This window comes from Babylonia areolata, chromosome 9 (assembly GCF_041734735.1).
Source record: "Babylonia areolata isolate BAREFJ2019XMU chromosome 9, ASM4173473v1, whole genome shotgun sequence".
NCBI classification, from domain to species: Eukaryota; Metazoa; Mollusca; class Gastropoda; order Neogastropoda; family Buccinidae; genus Babylonia; species Babylonia areolata.
In genome coordinates, this window is record NC_134884.1 from 19,702,876 (window position 1) to 19,724,680 (window position 21,805).

At 40.1% G+C, this 21,805-nt stretch overlaps 1 protein-coding gene across 1 annotated transcript; it reads left to right on the forward strand.

Moving 5' to 3' along the window:
* The first annotated feature begins 428 nt into the window (after window positions 1-428).
* Window positions 429-15,480, forward strand: LOC143285774 (beta-1-syntrophin-like). Its single transcript, XM_076593189.1, has 6 exons — window positions 429-882; window positions 5,059-5,486; window positions 8,996-9,138; window positions 10,586-10,785; window positions 13,132-13,361; window positions 15,388-15,480. The coding sequence occupies exons 1-6, from the start codon at window positions 429-431 to the stop codon at window positions 15,478-15,480; spliced, it is 1,548 nt and encodes a 515-aa protein (XP_076449304.1).
* The last annotated feature ends 6,325 nt before the right edge of the window (window positions 15,481-21,805 follow it).

Consider the following 21,805-nt stretch of genomic DNA (forward strand, 5'->3'; position numbering starts at 1 on the left):
TGCACACACACTGACACGCATTTACACTTAATTTACTTCAGAATTGCGTTAATGGTTTCTGATTATTATTATCATTATCAGTGAATTGTTACTTTTAAATATAATTGTATGTTAGTTATGCAATTTTTTGTTAGTTTTCATCCTCAGTTTTCTGTTTTCCTCTTTAGTCCCTCTCCCCTCCCCAGTGTCCCCCGGGCCCTCAGTCACCCCCTCCACGCGCACGGTCACTCACATTCATTCGCTATGATTGATGGCTTTGAAGTCAGGGCCAAGGTTTCCAGCACCTTATTACGAACAGTTCAACTGGTACTGGGCTGCTGCTGCTGAATAAACCTCGCAACACAGATAAATCGACCAGGTAGTAAACTGAGACGGTAAATTAATTCGGTGGGCTAAAGGGCGAGCACTGCGAGCCCACGATTGAGAAAATGGCGTCTGGACTGCCGAGGTCAGGCTGCTTCGAAGTATACATTCGACAGCAGTGGTGTCCTGTCAGCGTTACCTTACATGAGGATTCGTTGACCCTCACACTGACAGAACACCCAGAACCGACGAATGCATTCAATGGCACTTTGGATGCAGCATGTCATGGGTATGTGAACGGCAGTCCTGATCTTCCCGACAGCATCGCTGGGCAGAAGCGACTGGTGCGGGTTGTGAAGGGAGAACAAAACGGACTTGGCATCAGCATCAAAGGTGGTAAAGAAAACAGAATGCCTATCTTGATCAGTAAGATCTTTAAAGGCATGGCTGCGGATAACACGGAAAAACTGTATGTGGGTGATGCCATCATATCTGTGAACGGCGAAGACATGCGCGAGGCAACCCATGACGATGCTGTCCGTGCCTTGAAGCGAGCTGGTAGGATCGTTGAACTGGAAGGTGAGCTGTTACATCAACTCCTTTTAGCCTACTGCTTTCATACTTTTTTCCACGGTGTATAGAGTGAAATGTTAAGAAAACTGAGAGAAAAAAATCACGCATGTAATGTTTGTTAGATGGTACATACATCCCAGACTATTGCTCTAGTACTGAAGAAAATGCAAAAATTGCACATAATTTTGCATTGTAGAAAAAACGTTTTGATAATACTACTAGTTTTTATTTGTTAAATGTTTTCTTTTTGTTTTAATAAGAATTTTAAGTTTTATTATCAACACTTAGAAAAAACGATAATCTTTATACAATGCAATTTCACACACACACACACACACACACACACACACACACACAAACACACACACTCAGATATGATAATATAACATATCTGTATTAAGTTTATTCACAACAAGATTAAAAAAAAATAAAATAAAAATTTTTTTTTTAAATCACATGGTCATACTGCCCGGGACATGCAGGAGTTAAGGGAAATGAGCGAGCTGACAGACTTGCTGGTAATGCAACACCAACGAGCGGCCTACATCTAGGAAAATCGGAAATCCTCAGAAAAGTCAAAGAATATCAAAAAGAACAGGTACAAGGCCATCACACCATCGATCGCCTCAAAGAAATAAAAGCAGAGAGCGGGAGCGGCCGTAAGTCTAACATGAAAGGTACAGCACGATGCTTTGCAAATCAAACAAATATCGGCATCATTTCCAAACCAACATTGCGCAAATTTCTTCAAAACGGAACAGAGTCTCTGTGGGCTTTTCCAAATACAGTAGACTGAGCAACACACTAGACGCCACATTCTTGGCATCAGAGATCTTTTCCCATCCCTCTTGCGGCCAGTCAGTGGCAGCCTCTGTGCATGTGTGTGTTTGTGTGTATGTGTGGGTCTATGTTTTTGAGTGCGTTTGTGCATGCGTGAGAGTGTAAGTGTACACAAGTGTCAGGAGAGTTCTGTGCATGTGTGTGTGTGTATGTGTGTGTGTGTGTGTGTGTGTGTGTGTGTGAGGGGGAGGTGGGGGTGCAGGGAGGAGGTGAGATAGAGGATGAGGTATGTGAGTGTATGCATGCCTACACTGTGGGAGCATCAGGATATAGAAACGTATATATTATATATATATCTTTGTATATATGTGTGTGGGGTTGGGGGTGGGAGATATGGACGTGTGTGTGTGTGTGCTTGTACAAGTAAGTGTTCATCTGTGTGTGTGTGCGTGTGCGTGTTTGTGTGTGTGTGTGTGTGTGTGTGTGCCGTGGAAGCTGCGATACATAGACTAGAAACTCCGAGTGTGTGGAGGAGGGGGTAGAGGAGGTGCAGGGAAATTTGTGGTGTGTGTGTGTGTGTGTGTGTATTGGAGCTCATGTATGTTTATATGTATTTGACTGTGCTTTCATATCTATGAAACTGCGTTTTGGGGGCATATCTGTTATGCATGTGTGGGTGGGTGTATGTGTGAATGTGTGTCTTCATGTTTTATATTTATTTGCTTATTTATCATCATTGTTGTCTTATTTATTTAATTATTTATTTATTATTATTATTATTATTATTATTACTATTATTATTATTTTATCATTATTTTCATTACTACTGTCTTTTTTTTTCTTCTTTTTTTTTCCCATCATAATTATTATTTATTTATTTATGTATGTACGCTTCTCTCTCTCTCTCTCTCTCTCTCTCTCCCTCTCTCTCTCTCTCTCTCTCTTTTTTTTTTTTTTTTTTTTCTCAAGGCCTGACTAAGCGCGTTGGGTTACGCTGCTGGTCAGGCATCTGCTTGGCAGATGTGGTGTAGCGTATATGGATTTGTCCGAACGCAGTGACGCCTCCTTGAGCTACTGATACTGATACTGATACTCACAACATGCATACAGGCACATGCGCGCGCACACACGCACGCACACACTCAAGCACACATGTACACACTCAAGCACGCACACACACACACACACACACACACACACACACACACAGACTGAGAGAATTAAATGTCAATAAATCATGCACTTCAACCCTTTCACTCATTATCTCACTTCCACTCGCACTTCACCACCATCTGACACCCAAGAAAATGAAGGGAGTGAATTTTTCTTGCCCAGAAGACTTTTTCTGCAATCTTGAGTGAAACAGAAAGAGAATACTATGAACTATGATATTTGGATGTATACATATATGATGTGTAAGGTGTATGTCTAACAAGCTTTAGTAAACTCATTATTATTATGATGTTAACTTTACCATTTACATCAGCACGGCAGTCAAGCCTCAGGGGATATTCATGAGTTAACATTTTTTACCCCATCAGTACAGCTGCACTGCAGTTTCAGTAGACCAGACTCACAACAGCTGAATGTACTGTTGAAGCCATACTTCAATTTCAAACAAAATGCAGGTAACATCATATTTTTTAAAAAAAATAAAATAAAAACTCGCAAACAGTGAGACAGTCCCTTTCATTTAAAAACACTGATGAAAAAATAGAGGCTAATTCCAAGAAGCAAAAAGCGCTGAATTAGGTAGAATAGAACTGATTAAGAAAGTGAAACTGATTCAGTGTGCCAACTGCAGAACGGGAAATTTATACCCATACTCAGTCCAAGGGAAGCAACTGAGTGTTATAGATTATAAATCAGTTTGGGTACAAAGTGTTGATGTGATTATACCTTATGGGACACCTTTTCACTCAAATACTTTTGTCTATCACCCTGGAAAGTAAAGAACTTGACTTTTAAATATGGTGAAATTAGATCTAAATCAAAGTGCACAACAGTGATGCAAGTTTAACTTCAGTGATAATGTTGTTTATACTTGAAAGGCAGATTCATGTGTATGTGTTTATATTCAGAGTATGTACATCTAGTTTATATATAAAGTATAATGTGATAGTGTATTTGGTTTATCATGTCATATAGTATAATAATTAACTATTTAGAGGGAATGAGCTCATTCACATGATGTCCATTGTATTTTTATGGAAATCATCATATTTTTGGTGTTCTTTTTCCATTGTATTGCTTGACACACAATAGGGAAGCAAAGTGTCAGCAGTTCTATGTTTGTGTGCATAGCATAGTGCTTATTACTTGTTATAACATCACACCATTATCAATATCTTGACCTTGGAAAAAATGGTCAAAAAGAAAAAAAGAACTTGACCAGTGACTTTCCCCCTTTTCAGTGAAATACTTAAGTTATAAATATCCATCACCCTGATAAATACAGAACTTAACAACCAGTGTCTTTCCCCTTTCCAGTGAAATACTTAAGTCTGTCAGTATCACCCTGGTAAGTACATAACTTGACAACCAGTGTTTTCCCCCTTTTCAGTGAAATACTTTTATAGTATCACCCTGGTAAAAACTGAACTCGACAGCCAGTGTGCTGTGTCTTTCCCTCCCCCTTTTCTTTGAAATAAATATCTTATTATCTATCACCCTTGTAAATCCAGAACTTCACAACCAGTGTCTTTCCCTTTTTCCAGTGAAATATAATATAGATATCTCACCCTGGCAAATACAGAACTGGACAACATACTTATATCTATCACCCTGGTAAATACATGACAACCAGTGTCTTTCCTCCTTTCCAGTGAAATACTTAGTATCTGTCACCCTGGTAAATACATGACAACCAGTGTCTTTCCTCCTTTCCAGTGAAATACTTAGTATCTATCACCCTGGTAAATACATGACAACCAGTGTCTTTCCCCCTTTTCAATGAAACGCTTATGAATTTATATCTATCACGCTGGTAAATACAGAACTTGGCAGCCAATGTCTTTTCCTCCCCCTTTTCATTGAAATACTTATATCTATCACCCTGGTGAATACAGAACTGAGGACTCGACAACCAGTGTCTTTCCCCCTTTTCAGTGAAATACTTATAAGTTATATCTATCACCCTGGTAAATACAGAATTTCACAACCAGTGTCTTTCCCATTTTCCAGTGAAACATAATATAGATCTATCACCCTGGCAAATACAGAACTGGACAACCAGTGTCTTGTCCCTTTTCCAGTGAAATACTTATATCTATCACCCTGTAAATACATGACAACCAGTGTCTTTCCCCCTTTTTAGTGAAATACTTACGTCAATCACTAGTATCAATATCACCCTGGTAAATCCAGAACGACAGCCAGTGTCTTTCCCTTCCCCCTTTCCAGTGAAATACCTGCGGGAGGTGACGCCTTACTTCAAGAAAGCCTCCCCACTCAGCGACCTAGGCTGGGGCACCCAGGATTCAGCCCAGAAGGACAGTGGTGGCACTGTTGGCGGCGGTGTCGGCGGCGGTGGTGGCAGCAGCAAGGCCCAGTGGTCGGAGACCAAGACGATCCCCCTGCGCCTGTGCTACCTGTGCCGCAACCTGACTATGACAGACCCGGAGAAGCGAACCCTGGAGCTGCACTCGCCGGACGGCAAGGGCCTGTGCGCGCTGCGCTTCCCGGACCCGGCCACGTGCAGCGACTGGTTCAACGCCATCCACTCCAACGTGATGCTGCTGACCCAGCAGGCAGTGCTGGAGGCCAACCACATCATCAGCGCCGTCCCCAATCAGCGCCAGATCCGCCACATGGGCTGGCTCTCGGAGCAGGTAGGATTGGAGGGCTGGGGAGAAAATTGAGGGGGGAGGGATGGGTTAATCCCTTGAGTGCCCCAGGACGGACGTTTCTGTCCATGCATTGTATAATTTTTTTTCTATTCTATCCTAAAATCAATAAATTCATGTGAAATTGTCATAATTTGATTATGTGTTCATTTTCCTGTAAAAGAAAAAAAAATTTTTTAAAGGTATAGGTTGTATAATGCTTTCTTTTAGTAGTTTGCATATATAGGCTTGGCACTGAAAGGGTTAAAAGGTTACAAGTCCCTTAGCCTTTTACAGACCATCAGGGGGCAGTGAATTCACATCCAGGGCTAGGTATAGGAATGTGGGGAGCCCAGACTTCTCCTTCCCCATAGTTTTAACCTTCTCCAGCCAAAGTCAGGTATGTGTCCCATTCACGCCTGGGTGGAGTGAGGAAAGCACACCTTTTCCAAGAACGCAACACCACTGTGAAACAATTAAGGGCCTCAAACCCTTCAACCAGTGAATGCTGGATCAGAAGTACAAGGCCTAACCAATTCTGTCTCGGCAACACCATGAAGAAAAACAGGGGGCAGAGAATGCAGTCTCTTTCTTGTTGATGGGCAACCAACTTCATGGTTGAAGAATCTGCTATTCTGGAGGTGATCAGAGTGGGGTGGGGGGAGGGGGGGGCGGGCGGGGGCGGATGGGAGTTTGTGGAAGGGGTTTGCAGTCGCAGTTGTTGTGTTTTTTTTTGTAATTGTTTTTAATTGTTTGCATGTGAGACTGTTTTTAATCCCACCATTCAGGCAGCCACTTTCCATCCTCGGGAAGGATGCATGCTGTGTGAATGTGCATCATCAATACTATTTGCCTGTAACAAACTGGCCTTTCCTTCCAAAATATGGCAGTGGGATTTAATGTGTGTGTAAGATGCTAAGTTTGCATTCGCACACACAACTTTGGTTTATAGTCTCATTGTCAAGACTTGTACCCTTGCAGGGAATACTCCAAATCGAGTCCAAACCAAGGTTGACTCAGAGGGAAAAATCCCTTTGAATGGAATCACAGCAGTGATTCAAACCCACAACCCCAAAATCACCAGTCTTGAATCAGGTGCTCTGCTGAGCTATACCAACCCCAGGAAAACAAGTTACTGTCTATCACATACTCAGTGTCCCCAAGAACACGACAACTGGTCTTTCAAAAAACTCACTGACCAGTTGCCATCGTAAATTAAATGATGACCCCATTGTCCTCAGGGGATGTTTTGAATGGATACAGGTATTGATTTAACAAGTTTCTGAATGTTTGAATCAAAGTCCATCTGGTATCTATTCTGTGTTGTTGTTTTTTTTTAGTTTGGTCCTGTTCTTGTGGTAAATAGCATGTTTTATTATCATATCATTGTTGAGATGTTTAAGTTATAATTTATTATCAGTCAGTCCAACCTGTCCTTGCTCTTCATCTTGCTGTCTCTCTTGTTTGTTACTTCCTCTGTTACAGTCATCCCACCACCTCTTCCCATCCCCCTCCCCTCCTCCTCACAACTGAAACACCCCACTAAATCCCCCACCCAGCCACATACATGCACTCATTCTTTTTCTCTCTCTCTTTCTCTCTCTCTCTCTCTCTCTGTCTCTGTCTCTCTTTCTCTGTCTCTCTCTCTTTCTCTGTCTCTCTCTCTCTCTGTCACACACAAACACACACACACACACACACACACACACACACACACGTACATGCATACTTTTCAATAAACACACACATACACATGAAATCAGATACTGTTATTTCATTGGTCTCATATAATCAAATGCTGGAAAGATGTTAAAGGAAAGAAAGAAAGATAAAAAGGGGGGAGCACAAGGGTGGGGTGGGGGGGCAGAAAGCATGACACACAATGCTTACGTAGTATTATATAATGTCATGTGAAGAGATTATGTCGCCCAACGTTATCCCTTTATTTCTCACATGGATTCTTACTTTTTGTCTGTTTTTTAGTCGTGGTTTCTTGCTGTGTGTCCTGGTTTTTTGACTCAGTTGTGTAAACAAAGTGAGTCTATGTTTTAACCCGGTGTTCGGTTGTCTGTGTGTGTGTGTGTGTCCATGTGTCTGTGTGTCCGTGGTAAACTTTAACATTGACATTTTCTCTGCAAATACTTTTGTCAGTTGACACCAAATTTGGCATAAAAATAGGAAAAATTCAGTTCTTTCCAGTCATCTTGTTTAAAACAATATTGCACCTCTGGGATGGGCACAAAAAATAAAAAAGAAGCCTAATTATATGCAAACTGCATTTACTGTTATATTTATATTTTTTGTATTCTCTAAACTTGGCACTTTGACCTCTTATTCTGACACAACAACTAGAGGAGTCATTATTATCATTTTTTGTTCAAACAGGAATTTCTTTTGCTAAGCATGGAATTTTTATTTATTTTGCAAATGTTTTGGTGCAGATAGTAAAAAAGGGAAATTACTCTGTAATTAATGCTAGGGGACGTAATTTATCACAAGTGAGTCTTGAAGGCCTTGCCTCTCTTGTTTTGTTTGTTTTTTTCTCAGCTGTAAAATGACAATAAAGTGAATGAATATTTTTTTTTTCTGAACACCCAAAGAACAAAAAAAACAAAAAAACTTTAAAAAAAGGAGCAGATGCCTGACCCAAAGTTCTGATCAGTGCCTTGAGAACCTACCCCAGGTTAATTAAAAGAATAATAAAATAAAAAAGAATACGTTTGAATAAATATATATGTTTTGTCTAAAAAAAAAAAAAAAACCTAACAAGAGAGGCAAGGCCTTCAAGACTCACTTGTGATACACTGAAAAAAAAAATCCAAGCTTTTTATGTATTGTGTATAATTTCAAAATGTAATGTTTAAGATGAGAAAGATCAGTTTAAAGCGAATTAAGTTCCCTAGCATTAATTACAGAGTAATTTCCCTTCTTTACTATCTGCACCAAAACGTTTGCAAAATAAATAAAACTTCCATGCTTAGCAAAAGAAGTTTCTGTTTGAACAAAAAATGATAATAATGACTGCTCTTGTTGTTGGGTCAGAATATCAGATCAAAGTGCCAAGTTTAGAGAATACAAAAAATATAAATATAACAGTAAATGCAGTTTGCATATAATTAGGCTTCATTTTTTATTTTTTTGTGCCCATCCCAGAGGTGCAATCTTGTTTTAAACAAGATGACTGGAAAGAACTGAATTTTTCCTATTTTTATGCCTAATTTGGTGTCAACTGACAAAGTATTTGCAGAGAAAATGTCAATGTTAAAGTTTACCACACACACACACACACACACACACACAGACAACCGAACACCGGGTTAAAACATAGACTCACTTTGTTTACACAAGTGAGTCAATAAAAAAACAACAACAAAAAAACACCCCCAAAAAAGGAGCATATACCTGACCCAAAGCTCTGGTCAGGGCCTCAAGAGCTTACCCCAGGTTAATCCAAAAAAATAAATAAATAAAATAAAAATTTTTTAAAAAGTCCACGGTGAAGGTTTCTGTTGCAGTTGCCAGGGGAAGGGGGCACAACCACTTGGAAGCCGGTGTTCCTGGCGCTGACCGACAAGGACATGGCGCTCTATGACACTGCGCCCTGGAGCAAGGAAGAGTGGGCCACGCCCTTCCAGGACCATCAGTTGCTGGCAACCAGGTTTAGTAGACCTCTTCTCTTGCTGTTTTATATCTTTAATGTATATATATTTATATAGATATATAGAGAGAGATTTTTTTTTTATTATTATTGTTTATAAGAATATTGTTTTGTGCAATAAAATCTTAGATACCCAGAGAGTGAGAAAGAGAGAGAGACCAATGCATATAGGTGTAATAGAAAAGAGTTGTATAATTACAGAGCAAAAAATTTTTTTTAAATTTTTCGGCACTTGTGTTGCAGTTTTTGTTTGTAAATGCATACTGAATTTAAGTTCAGTTCACTCAAGACTTTGAACAGGGACCTTGAAAGAAAGAAAGAAAGAACAATGTGAACTCATAATGATGCATGCATGCATTTGTTTCTCTCTTACACTCATAAATGTGCACATGAACATTTTTTTTTGCCCATGCGTGCTAAGGTACGTGCACACACATGCGCAACACACACACACTTATTTGCAACACAATTACTCATTAGACACACACATGCACTTGAATGCATGAAACAGGTACACACAAATATGCGCACTCACACATACACACATGCAGTTAACTATATCAGTGTATGGAGATGCTGTTAAATGAACGAAGTCATTTTACCGTGACAGGATATTTTGGCCATATATTGAAAAAATCAACATATTTTCACAAACTGACACAGAAATACAAATTAATACATAATTAGAAAGTTCACTATCTCTTCTTTTAACTTTTTAAAACAGTTTTTTTCATTAGATACTTCTAATTATTTTTTTAACATTTGAAAGTTTGTCACTAGATATTGAAAAACAGAAAAATGTAATGTATACTGTGCTCTCTGTCGTAGGGGTCAGTCAGCAAAACTTTTGTCATCACTTTCAAAATCATTGTCTGTTACAAACTTCATAATTATCTTCGTCTTAAAACAATTATCAGAAAATTTGCCACCAGTGTCTTGGAGTCAGGTTGAATGTCTGAACCTTGTTGTGTCACAAATTATGTCACCTCTCACAGTGAGTAAGACCAAAGCACCACCATTTTGGTTGAGAAAGTAACCTTTTTGACATGTGCCAGAACTTGACTGAAAAGTAGTATTTACGCTCGATCTAAGGGGAAAAAACCATGTGTTGGAAAATAGTCACTCTAAAAGCTTGTGTAGTTTCCCTTTATTTGAACTTTGCTTAGTGTATTGAAAAATAACAATGAACAGTCCACAGAAGCTTAAGCTTCAGCATGTTATTTTGAGCTGACAGAGTGCTGAAGCTTAAGCATTGGCAATCTTCAAAAAGTTAAAACATTGAACTGAGTGTGAGTGTGTGCATTTCACTCTGTGTGTTTTCAACTCTGTGTGTGCATGTGTGTGTGTGTGTGTGTATGTCATTATCTATATATAATATACACACGTGTGTGTATCACTCTGTGTGTGAGACGATGGTTCCGGCATTAGTTGTTTCTTCCTTCCCCAGACTGGTGCACTGCGGCAAGCAGAACAGCAGCCAGCTGGGAGGCGGGGACGTGCTGTCATTCGGCACCCGCTCAGGCACCCGGCACGGGGTGGAGACGCACATCTTTCGGGTAGAGACGCAGCGCGACCTGGCCTACTGGTCACGGGCCCTGGTGCAGGGCTCCCATGGGGCCGTGCTGCTGGTCAAGGAGGTGACATGCGGTACGTGGGTCCGTCAGTCGTGGCGGTTTTGTATTGTGATAATAAACTCTAGGGAGACCTGGACAGTACAAGGTCTTCAGAGAAGAAGCTTCCCTCAGTCAAGTGTTTCAGACTTTAACTCCTTACATGAAACACTTGACTGAGGGGGACTTCTTCTGTATTGTACTGTACTGTATCGTATTGTCCACCGTGAGGACGCACATGCAGATCCAAACATGGCACTTGATAGCCATGTGTTAGTCCACACCATAGCGAGTCTGAGAAACACATAGATATCATTGTCGGATACCATTGTATTATACTGTACTGTATTGCTCTGCGTTGCGCTGTATGTGTATGAGAGTCAGTCATGTCTGACTGATCATCAGAACAGGTATCTAGATGAGGCAACTGCTGTCATGACTTCTGGGCTAGAATTCGATTATTGTGGAAAGTGTCTTGCTTAAGTTGCATTTCCACTCTCTTGGCCCAGAGGATTGTCAGTCAGATGGCATTGGGATGGTTGCCAAAGGCTAGCTAGCCCCCGAGGCTGCACCACAGCCTCCTACTTGTCAATCTCTGATATAAGCAGAGCATACTGAGCCTCAGAAGAATGCATTACACTGTATTTTACTGTATTGCATTGTATGGTATTGTATCGTATTGTATTGCATTACTGTATGGTTGGTTTTGTGTGTGTGTGTGGTTGGTTTTTTTGTTGTTGGTTTTTTTGGGGGGATATTTGTTGTTTTGGTGCCCCAAGATTTTGGACATTTTGGGGCTATGCTGCTGGTGAAGGAAGTGACATGTGGTACATCCATCTGTCTCATATTTGTCAATTTCACTCTGTGTCTAAAAAAAAACAAAATATTTTATTAAATAATCCCAAAAGAAATATATAAAAGTAAAGTTTTACACTGTGTCATGATCCCATGCTGTTATTTGCTAGGGGTTTTTTTGTGTGTTTTTTTTGTAGTTTTTTTTTTTTTTTTGCTTGTGTTTTGTTGTTGCTGTTATGGGGTGCATCAAATTAAGTGTTCTTGTATCTTAAACTTTAACTGAGCAGTGCTAAATCATAGAGTGGAACAAGATGAGCGTTCTTATATCTTAAGTTATACACGAAACTCTGTATCGGCGACACAGAGCAGTGCCCCTTCAGAACAGGCAGCCAGACAACAGAACATCTGCTGCAGTCCTGCCTGCTTCACCAAGCGCTCCGAGAGAAAACCTGGCCCCACCCAATCCCAGCGGCCCGGAAGCTCTATGGAGGACTGGAGGACTTGCGACATACTGCTGCCTTCGTCGAGGAGACAGGGGAATCCGTTTGAAACGATGAACGAGACAACAACATATCTTAAGTTAAACCCAAAGCATAAAATTCTCATTCAGCAGCTGATGTGGATCAGCTCTACAACCTCCAGGGGATGGTCGGTCTGTAATGCTGTGCTACAGTGATGGTTTGTCACATAAGGTGTATCATTATTTCTTTGTGCATATATTTATTTCATCATGTCAAGCTCCTGAGAGGTATGAAAAGGTTATATAAACCTTCTTCTGCTCCTGATTATTATTATTATTGTTATTATTATTGGTTGTTTTGGGTTTTTTTTGTTATGTTTTTTGTTGTTGTTGTTGTTGAAATATGAATACAGATATATAAAAGGTATACTGAGATCTATAGGAAACTCTGTGGTAGAGTTTCCCTCTTTTATATGGTCTCTCTCTTTGTTTTTTGTCTTTTCCTTTTTTTTTTCATCTTATTTTTTTTTCCTACCTTCTTGGCCCATTCAACTATATGATTTTTTTTTGGGGGGGGGGGGGGGGTGGGGGTGGGGGGGGTTATTTCCAGAAAGCCTGGAAATTTGGGGGGTATTTTTCTGGACGTGATAATTAGACATTTCTACTATGTTGTATTTGTGCTTGGGACATGTGAGTTACCAGCTGCCATTTCTTTTTTTCTTTGTTTCTTTCTTTTTTTCGGCTATGCCTGTTGTGATCTTACTTTTATGTATGAAGTATAATTATGTTTAATTTAGTAGTGTTGTTTTTTGGTTTTTTTTGTTTTTTGTTTCTGTGTTTTTATGATCCCTTGACAAGAAATGGACAGAATAGTCTGCACCAGATGCATGTACTTGGTTTATGTTAATGGATATGACTCTATATATGACAAATTTTCAATTCCAGGTGTGTGTGTGCTTTTTTTCTTTCTTTTTTTTTTTTTTTTTTTTTCTTTTTTTCAGGTTCCACAGGATCAACATTTACAGCTTTTCAGCCCCATGCAGTCAGCTGGACTGTCAGCAGCAATGATTTAAAACAAAAAATTTTTTAATTTCTTCATTTATAAATTTCTTCATTTCTGTCACCCAGCGGCCAAGTGGAAAGAGAAGAAGTGTCGCCTGTTGGTGCACTACGAGAACGGGTTCACGCTGACGGAGGAGGTGGAGGAGGGAGCAGGGGGGCCCGGAGAGCAGCAGCAGCAGCAGCTTCAGCGGCCCCCACCCCCCATCCTCTGGCAGTACCCCTACGAGAAGCTGCGCATGTCTGCCGACGACGGGCATCGCCTCCTGTGGCTGGATCTGGTGGATGACGGGGAGCAGGTGAGGGTGACCACAGAGTTATGAAAACTTGACGGGTGCAGCAGCCGAGTGGTTAAAGCCTAGGATCTCGGCAACGGCGCCTGGTGGGTAAAGGTTGGAGATTTTTTTCTCATCTCAACATATGTGCAGACCTGCTTGTGCCAAAACCTCCTTCGTGTGTGTACACATACAGAATATCAAATACACACGTTAAAGATCCTATAATCCATGTCAACGCTCGGTGGGTTATAGAAACAAGAACATACCCATTATGCACACCCCCAAAAACGGAGTATGGCTGCATACATGACAGGGTAAATAAACAAAACGGTCATGCACGTAAAATGTTACGTGTTTGAGTATGTATGTGTGCATGCCTGAAATCTGATTGAATGACAGGAAATGAATGATAAGCGCCCAATGGCAGTCGTCAGTCAGCTCCGGAATGTTGGCCTAGAGGTAACGCATCTGCCTGGGAAGCAAGAGAATCTGAGCACACTGGTTCGATTCACACCAACAGTTGCCAGTATTTTCTCCCCCTCCACAAGGCCTTGAGTGCTGGTCTGGATGCTAGTCATTCGTATGAGACGATAAACCATGGTCCAGTGTGCAGCATGCATTTAGCGCACATAAAAGGGCCCACAACAGCAAAAGGGTTATTCCTGGCAAAATTCTGTAGAAAAATCTACTTCGATAGGAAAACAATTAATATCGCCTAAAATGGGTGGAGCTATCAGAATAGCAACGCGCTCTCCCTAAGGAGAGCAGCTTCAAATTTCACACAGAGAAATCTGTTATGACAAGAAGAGTTATATAATCAATACAATACAATACAATCATACAATACCCAGGTAGGCAGCCTGTTATGCAAATGACCCCGTGTTTGTAAAGCACTTAGAGGTTGGTCTCCGACCGAGGATAGTCACTGTATTGTCTCCGTTCAGTTCAGTTCAGTTCGTTTGCTGAAGGAGGCGTCATTGCATTTGGACATATACATGCTCCACCACATCTGCTAAAAAAGCAGGTGCCTGACCAGTAGCATAACCCAACACGCTTAGTCCGGCCTTGAGGGAAAAAGAAATTAAATGAAATGAAGTAAAATAAGACACAAAAGTTAATGAATAGAGAAGTAATGAAATTATTGAATTGATAGATTCAGATAGTAAATAAAAACCAGAAAAATAAATAATAAGATAAAATTACAAATAGATAAGTAAATGACATAAAATATAGAAGGAAAAAAGTATGGATAATAAGAATAATTATAAACGATAAAATTGATAAATGGCTGAATTGTCTCCAGGAAGAGAAAGTTCATTTGTGGTTTAAAACAAACATATATTATCCCAATGCTGCTGAATGGTCCAGTGTGATCTGCCACAAATGCCGTATTGAATCTCAGAATCATCTGGTATGGCCTGCTAAATACAGTGTGTTCTACTTTCACTTTTGCTTTGAGATGTCCCATAATGCACCAAGAGTGGAGTGCATTAGTTCCTTCCATTGCTGCCACTTTGATGAATGAAGTGTATGATTGCTTGAGTATTTATAAAAGAATAATCGAGATATAATAAAACACATAAAAGACATGATTTAAACAGCGTTATTATTTTACATATCATATTTAATACAGAGCACTTTTCAACAATTTTTTAGTCTCTTTTTTTTTCCTCCTCATGATTCCTTTACTGGATAAAGTGCGAAGCACAAGTGAGTCTTGAAGGCTTTGCCTCTTGCTATATCTATCTTCATGTTTGTATTAATAATGTTTGATCTTCTGCATCTTGTTTTTAAAGCCCACCAAATTTTTACATTGATAATGAGATCTTCAATGCGCACGTGTGATCTGTATGCTTGAAAGGGGATCAGTCACCAGTAGGTCTGCATATCTCTTAACCTGGGAGATGGGAATAATCTTATTTCCACCCTTTTATTTACCCACCAGGTGCTGTGACAGGGATTAGAACCCCAAACCCTGAGATTGAAAGTCCAATCCCTTTTTTTTTTAACCACTGGGGCTGTAACACCTGTGTGGTGTTTGTTTCAGGAGCTCGACCTCAACACCTGCCCCAAGCCCATCGTCTTCATCATCCACACCTTTCTGTCGGCCAAGGTCAGCCGGTTAGGGCTGATTGCCTGATGGTCTGGCGCCGCTCACCTCACACCTGGCTGGAGAGTTTTCCTTCAGCTTCTTCAGCGTGGACTTACAGAGAAAGTTTGGGAAGTTGGGGTTTTCTTTGTTGTTGCGGTGCATGGAGCACACTGTGGAGAGTGGCTGAAATGTTGGTCACTTAGGGAGGTTCTGTATTTTGTGGGCTTTCACGGGTGGAGCGTCGGAGGTATTTGTTGTTACAGTGAAAGACAGTCATGTGGAAAATGTGGTATGTGGGAGATAAGAACATGCGGAAGGTTCGCTCACTGAGAGAAACAAGTATGGTTGTGGTTTTTTCTCACTAAGATGTTGAATGAAAGAGATGTGTGGGACTGTGAAAATCGGGATGTGTTGGATCTTTTTTTTTTTTTTTAGCTTAAATGTGAAGAGCTTTTGCACACAGGGAACCTTGCAAAGTGACCTTTTCCAGCCTTTTTCTTCAACGTACAGTTGACCTTTCCTCAGCGCAGATCAGAATTGATTGGAGAGACCAACAGCATGTCCACAAATCATGCATGCATCATAGTTGAATAAGGATGAACGTGTAATGCTTATGAAAGGGATGGCAAAAGGTTAGGGTATGTGTTATCTGTGATTTTTGGTGTGTTTTTTTTGTTTTTTGTTGTTGTTTTTTATAATGTATGAATTTTATTTGTACTTCGGCTGAAAGGGCTGTTCGTTTGTTCAAAAGCATGTCTTATGTGATGCCTTTACAGCTGTAATTTTTCTGTTTGAATAACACTTGAAGAAAAAAAGAAAGCAAATGTAGTTTAATGGAATAGAAGAACACGAACACTTTCTTATATATAATTTTGTACAGGTAACTGTAGGACATAGAAATATTGTTAAAGTTTTTACTCTCAGCTGATGCTCACGGTTCTGTTCCATTCAACATTTCTCAAACTTTCATCAACCCTTTCCCTCCTTACAGTGCATCATTCGCTGGGGCTGACTGGTTTGGTCAACTGCATCAGAGTATTTCTCGTTCAGGTGGCCTGGCATCAATGGTACTTGGAAAGCTGAGGTTTTGATTCGTGTGTGTGTGTGTGTGTGTTTCACCTTTATACTGTTAAAGTTATGAGAGGTTCTCAGACAAAAAATGTAAAAACACAAAATACAAGCATGAAGATATACACACACGTACCTTTACCCCACCAATGACCTTCCTTTTCCTCCCCATGCACAAATATGCACACAGCACATGTGCTAGCACACATGCATGCACGCACATATGCATTTACTGCTTCATCAGTGACAGCCCTTTCCTTGTGTCCAGATGTCAGCACATAATTAATTTCCATGTTTAAAAAAAAAAAAAAAAAAAAAAAAAAAAAGCACAAAGTCAAATTGTTGTACCTGTTAAATACAACGAACACTTCCATGCTTTAGTCTTTATCTTCATCCACGTTCAGTCAGAGATGAACACTTTTAAATTCACTGGTAACACCCATAGCACCAATGGCATAAGCACCTGACAGTGTCAGTTATTTGTTTTCATTGAAAAGCATTTGCTTTCTTCTTCTTGTGTCAGTGCTTTCCCAGCCCATCGTGTCATGGTTTAGCTTTTCGTTAGTGCTTTTTTCTCTGTCATGATGAAACGTCCGTCTCTTTTTGGACGCTGTAAAAGCCCTGAATGTTTTTGTTGTTTGTTTACTGTTCTTGTTTTTTGGGGGAGGGGCGTGTGAGGGCTTTTTTGTTTGTTTTTAGCACTGCCCTATTATCTGCACAGTTGCGGTGACATTCATCCGAAGTCCTGCTCATCCGGAAGTTCCCGATACATAGCCTCACCTGGGTTCATGTTCCACAGTCTCTGCGCCAGCAGTCCACAGGTCCCTGTCAGTGTTTTCTTGATACTGCCCAATTGCGTTGCTGCTTTGTCAGGCCTGTGACTGCTTTTTATGTTTCTCCTGCTGACAATTTGTGTCGAAGTCTGCTTGTGGGTACCATAGTGTTTAACAATCCAGACTTGCCAACTACAAGTACAATGTTGTGAGCGTAGCAGGCTACGCTGTGCTTCAAAATGTTATGTAACTATGCTCACAGTTAAATTGCTGTGCTAAAGAGCCACACTTTGGAATGAACAGGGTTTGGTTTTTTTTTACAATGCATGAAAACCTCCAGTTGTGAAGGGAAAAGCAACAACACCGTTGTTTTCTTCATTCTTTCAGAATGCCAGAGGGACTATGATGATTGAGCATTGTTGCTGCTGCTGTCAAAACACTGGTTTGCTACTCTGACAAGTGTTACTCTCAAGTCTTGTAAGGGGTTGGTAAGTCTGGTTATCTTATTGTTTTGTTTTTTTGGGGGGGTTTTGGGGTTGTTTTTTTTGTTTTTTTTGATGAGGTGCAGTTGCAGAATGGACTGACAGGATGAAACCAATTCTACCATCATCATCTCTCTCCCTCCTCCTAACCAATGGTGCTTACAATGTAGTGTGGCCTGTTCTCCCAACAGCTTGCATTTTGTGGACTTCTGTGACACAGAGGGTTGAGCATTGGCCTTGGTGCCAGTGAGACTGCAAATTGTTGCATGTGCATTTTGTTTTCTGTGTGTATTTGTGTGTGTGTGTGGAGGGGGAAGGGGGGAGGGGCATTTGCAAACTGGTGTCAGTATGTGCACATGTGTGGGTGTGAACTTTTTTTTTTCTTTTTTCTTTTTTTTTTTTTTTTTTACACAAATCTAGGTTAGGCTCTCAATGCCTGATTAGCGCATTAGGTTGCCGCGAAAAACAGGCATCTGCCTTGCCTTTTTTTTCTTTTTTTTTTCAAACAGTAAATTTGCAGCATATACAGATCTGTACTGCATGCTTTGACACCTCCTTGAAACTGAAACTGTGGTGCTGTCCTCATCATTGACTGGAGTGCTGCCCTTGGTCTTGTCACACTGTCCACATCTCTTGTGACCGCCAGTGAAAATCCAGCAATTTGGCCTCACTTGGGAGTTTTTTGGGGGTTTTTTTTGTTTGTTGGTTGGTTTTTTTGGGTTTTTTTAGCTTCTTTTTTGTCTGTATATTCTGCATTTGAAAAATCACTGAGACTTTATATAATATTGTTTTTTATAAGCTTTTGGTGTTGAAAATAAAATTTGAAAAATACATTGATCTTTTGAAAAAAATATATATTGATCTAGGTATGTAAAGGTGTTTATGTATGATTTATATCCATTTCCAATGTGTAAAAATATACATTTTTGAAAAAAAATTAAATCATTGGTTTAGGTATGTTGCATAGTTTAAAATGTTTTTATCATTGCTTCCAGTGTCTAGAATTACAGTTGAAAAAATTGTTGTTTTAAGCATGTTACATCAGTTTATACAAAACTCTTTAATATAACTTATAGTGTTTAGAAATACTTTCTGAACAACAACTGAAAAAAAAAATTGTCATGTTATATGGATTTATATACATCTTTTATTTTAGCTTTTATTGTTAGCTTCTTGGGGATTCTAAATGGTTTTCTTTATTGTTGTCTTCACAGTGGTTGTAGGCAGTGCTGTATTTGTGTATGTTTTGTTCATTTATATTTATGGGGCTGTTGTGTAATATGTCAGTGTGACAGGGCAGACTGGGGTTGTGTTGTGGTGAGTGAGCTGTTGACAAAACTGTTCTCAGGAAGGTTGATTTTGTATTGTCTTGGGTCATGCGTTGAGGGGGAAAGCAACAGAGTAAGCCAATCATTGAAGTGCTCTGCTGTGGTTGAATGTGTTCATAAATGGCAATGAGGCTGTGAATGATGATCATAATTGGTTCAACAGGCCATGAGGCTGTCTTTTAAGCTGACAAACTACAATGATGAATAATAGTGATGAACTACAGTTTGTGAGGGTGACAAAATGCGTGAGGTACAAACGGTGTGAACATAGGATACATATTGTGTTTGAATTTGGACTTATTTATTTTGGGGTGACTTTGTGTTCATGGTGGCCAATAACTGTGTACAGTAATGATTATGAAACATTTTGACATGCGTTGCTTTCATGTTTCCCAAGACCGGTTCACATTTTACTGTTTTCTCCCCCCCTCCTCCCCCCAATGTCTTCATCTGCTTTCTTGTGGGTGTGGCTGCTGAAATGGTTATTGTTCTGCTTTGTTGAACTCCTGCTTCCACAGTTTCTTTGTGTATGTTTGTGTGAGAGAGAGTGAAGGATGACAACAGATTATATGTAGCACACAAGTGAATGTTATGACAAGTTTTAAGATGCTGATGAACTGGCCTTTTGATTGTCTTGTCTGCCAAGTTGCAAGTTGTGTGTAGATAAAATTTTGCTACAGACTTTTTGTTTTGTTTTTTTGTTTTTTTTTTGTTTTTTTTGAATGCCCTAGGTTCGCTTCTGTGTGTGCTGCTGCAGGTCTGATGTTGACTGGTTTGTGTGAGTGAATTTATTATAAGATGCTTATTGACAACCCTGCTGCTTGTGCAGCCATACTGCTTGTTGGGGATTGGTGTGCCCCGGCTGTGTTTGTGTTTTGTGTTGTCCGTATGCGCCCAACACAGACATGCATTATACAGTGGAGCAGTGTCCAAGTGGTTCGAAAAGGAAGCAAACATCCAGCACTGAGCGGGGTTATTTACTACCCACCCAGCCCCCCCTCCCCGCCCCCACTCTAAGCCCCTGTAGACCTTGAGTGGTGGTCTGGGTACTAGTCTTCCAGATGAGACAATAAACCTAGGTCTCGTGGTGCAGCATGCACTTAGCGCATATATAAGAACCCAGGGAAGATTTGTCCTTGGCAAATTTATTTGATAGTAAAACGAATACACTTGCAGACAGAAAGAAAAAAAAAGTATAGTGCTGCACTGGGGTGAGCAACCAGTATTTCACACAAAGAAACCTATTGTGGCAGGGAGAGCTATCACCACAGTGCAGTGCCAACCTTTTTTTTTTTCTTTCTTTTTTCCCCTCCCTGCTATTGTATTTGTTTTCCTATCAAAATGCTGTGGGTTCTGTTACATGTGCTAAAACCCGGTTTCCCCCAACTCACTATTACCCCTTCCCCTCCTCTCCTTCCTTTCAAACGACAACAAGGGACCTTGGTTTATCGTTTTATCTGAATGACTAGCATCCAGAAAACCAATGGAGGTCAAGTGGAGAGAGAGAGAAAATACTGGCGAGATGGCGGATTCAATCCTGCACCCAAATACCTCATTTCCTAGAGGCCACTACTCCACTGGGAGGGGTGGGTTTTCAAGAGTCAACAGGTACATGCATGCACACAAATGTGTACACACTCACACACATGTACACACCTTTGCTGCCAAGCTTTTGAGAAACATTGTTTGAAGATGATGTTGATTATTTCTTGCTATTGTATATGTATCACACAAAAAAAAGAAAGAAAAAACGTTGTGAACGTTTACTTCACAGTCCATTTGGATGTATTTACTATTATTTTGTTGTTGTTATTATTATAATTGGAAAGAGTGTCGTCTAGATTCAGTTGTGTTTTTACTCCTGTGTACTTTTTTTTTTTTTTTTTTTTTTTTGGTCACACAATATTGCACTTAAGATGTGAATGGACATTAAACTGAAGAAGACATATACAAACGCACTTACACAGGGATTCCAATTGCTCAGATATATGAAAAAATATTTTTACAGCTTTGCTCTGATGACTGATTTTCTTCTTTTTTTTCTCTCTTTTTTTCTCGCACCCTTTCAAGGAAGATTATTTTCTTTGAATTTGATGGCTGCTCATACTATGTTCAGTTTGCCGTAAATGTATACTTTTGATTTTTCTTCCATGGGAGATAGCACGGTTATGTGCGCACACATCACGTGGATCTACATCTGTGCATAGCATGGATGTGATATCTCTGTGCACACATAGCTTTGATCTGTATCTGTGTGAAGCATGGATGGGATATATCTGTGCACACACTCTGTACGTAGATTGGATGGGATATATCTGTGCACACATAATACTTTTTAATAGGGATATACATCTGTGCACACATAGGATGGACCCATGCACACATCGTATGGATCTATATCTGTGCACACACACACACACACACACACACACATTGCAGGGATCTGTGCACATGGTTTCACTCACTCATCTCAGTGTCATACTGGGCTTTGAAAGGAAAGGGTGTGTTTGTTTTCCCAACACTTGTCATGTGCACTTGACAGCTAAACCCAATTAATGTCACAAAGTGGTGCAGATGGAGCATTTTGTACATAACACCGCAACTCATTATGGTGGCTACGTTTGCAGAGGTGCTGTTATTTGGTGGTTGTTTTTTTGTGTTTTAGTTTTGTATTTTTGTTTAAAAAATTTGGTGTACCACAGCTAATTCTTCCTTTCTCTTC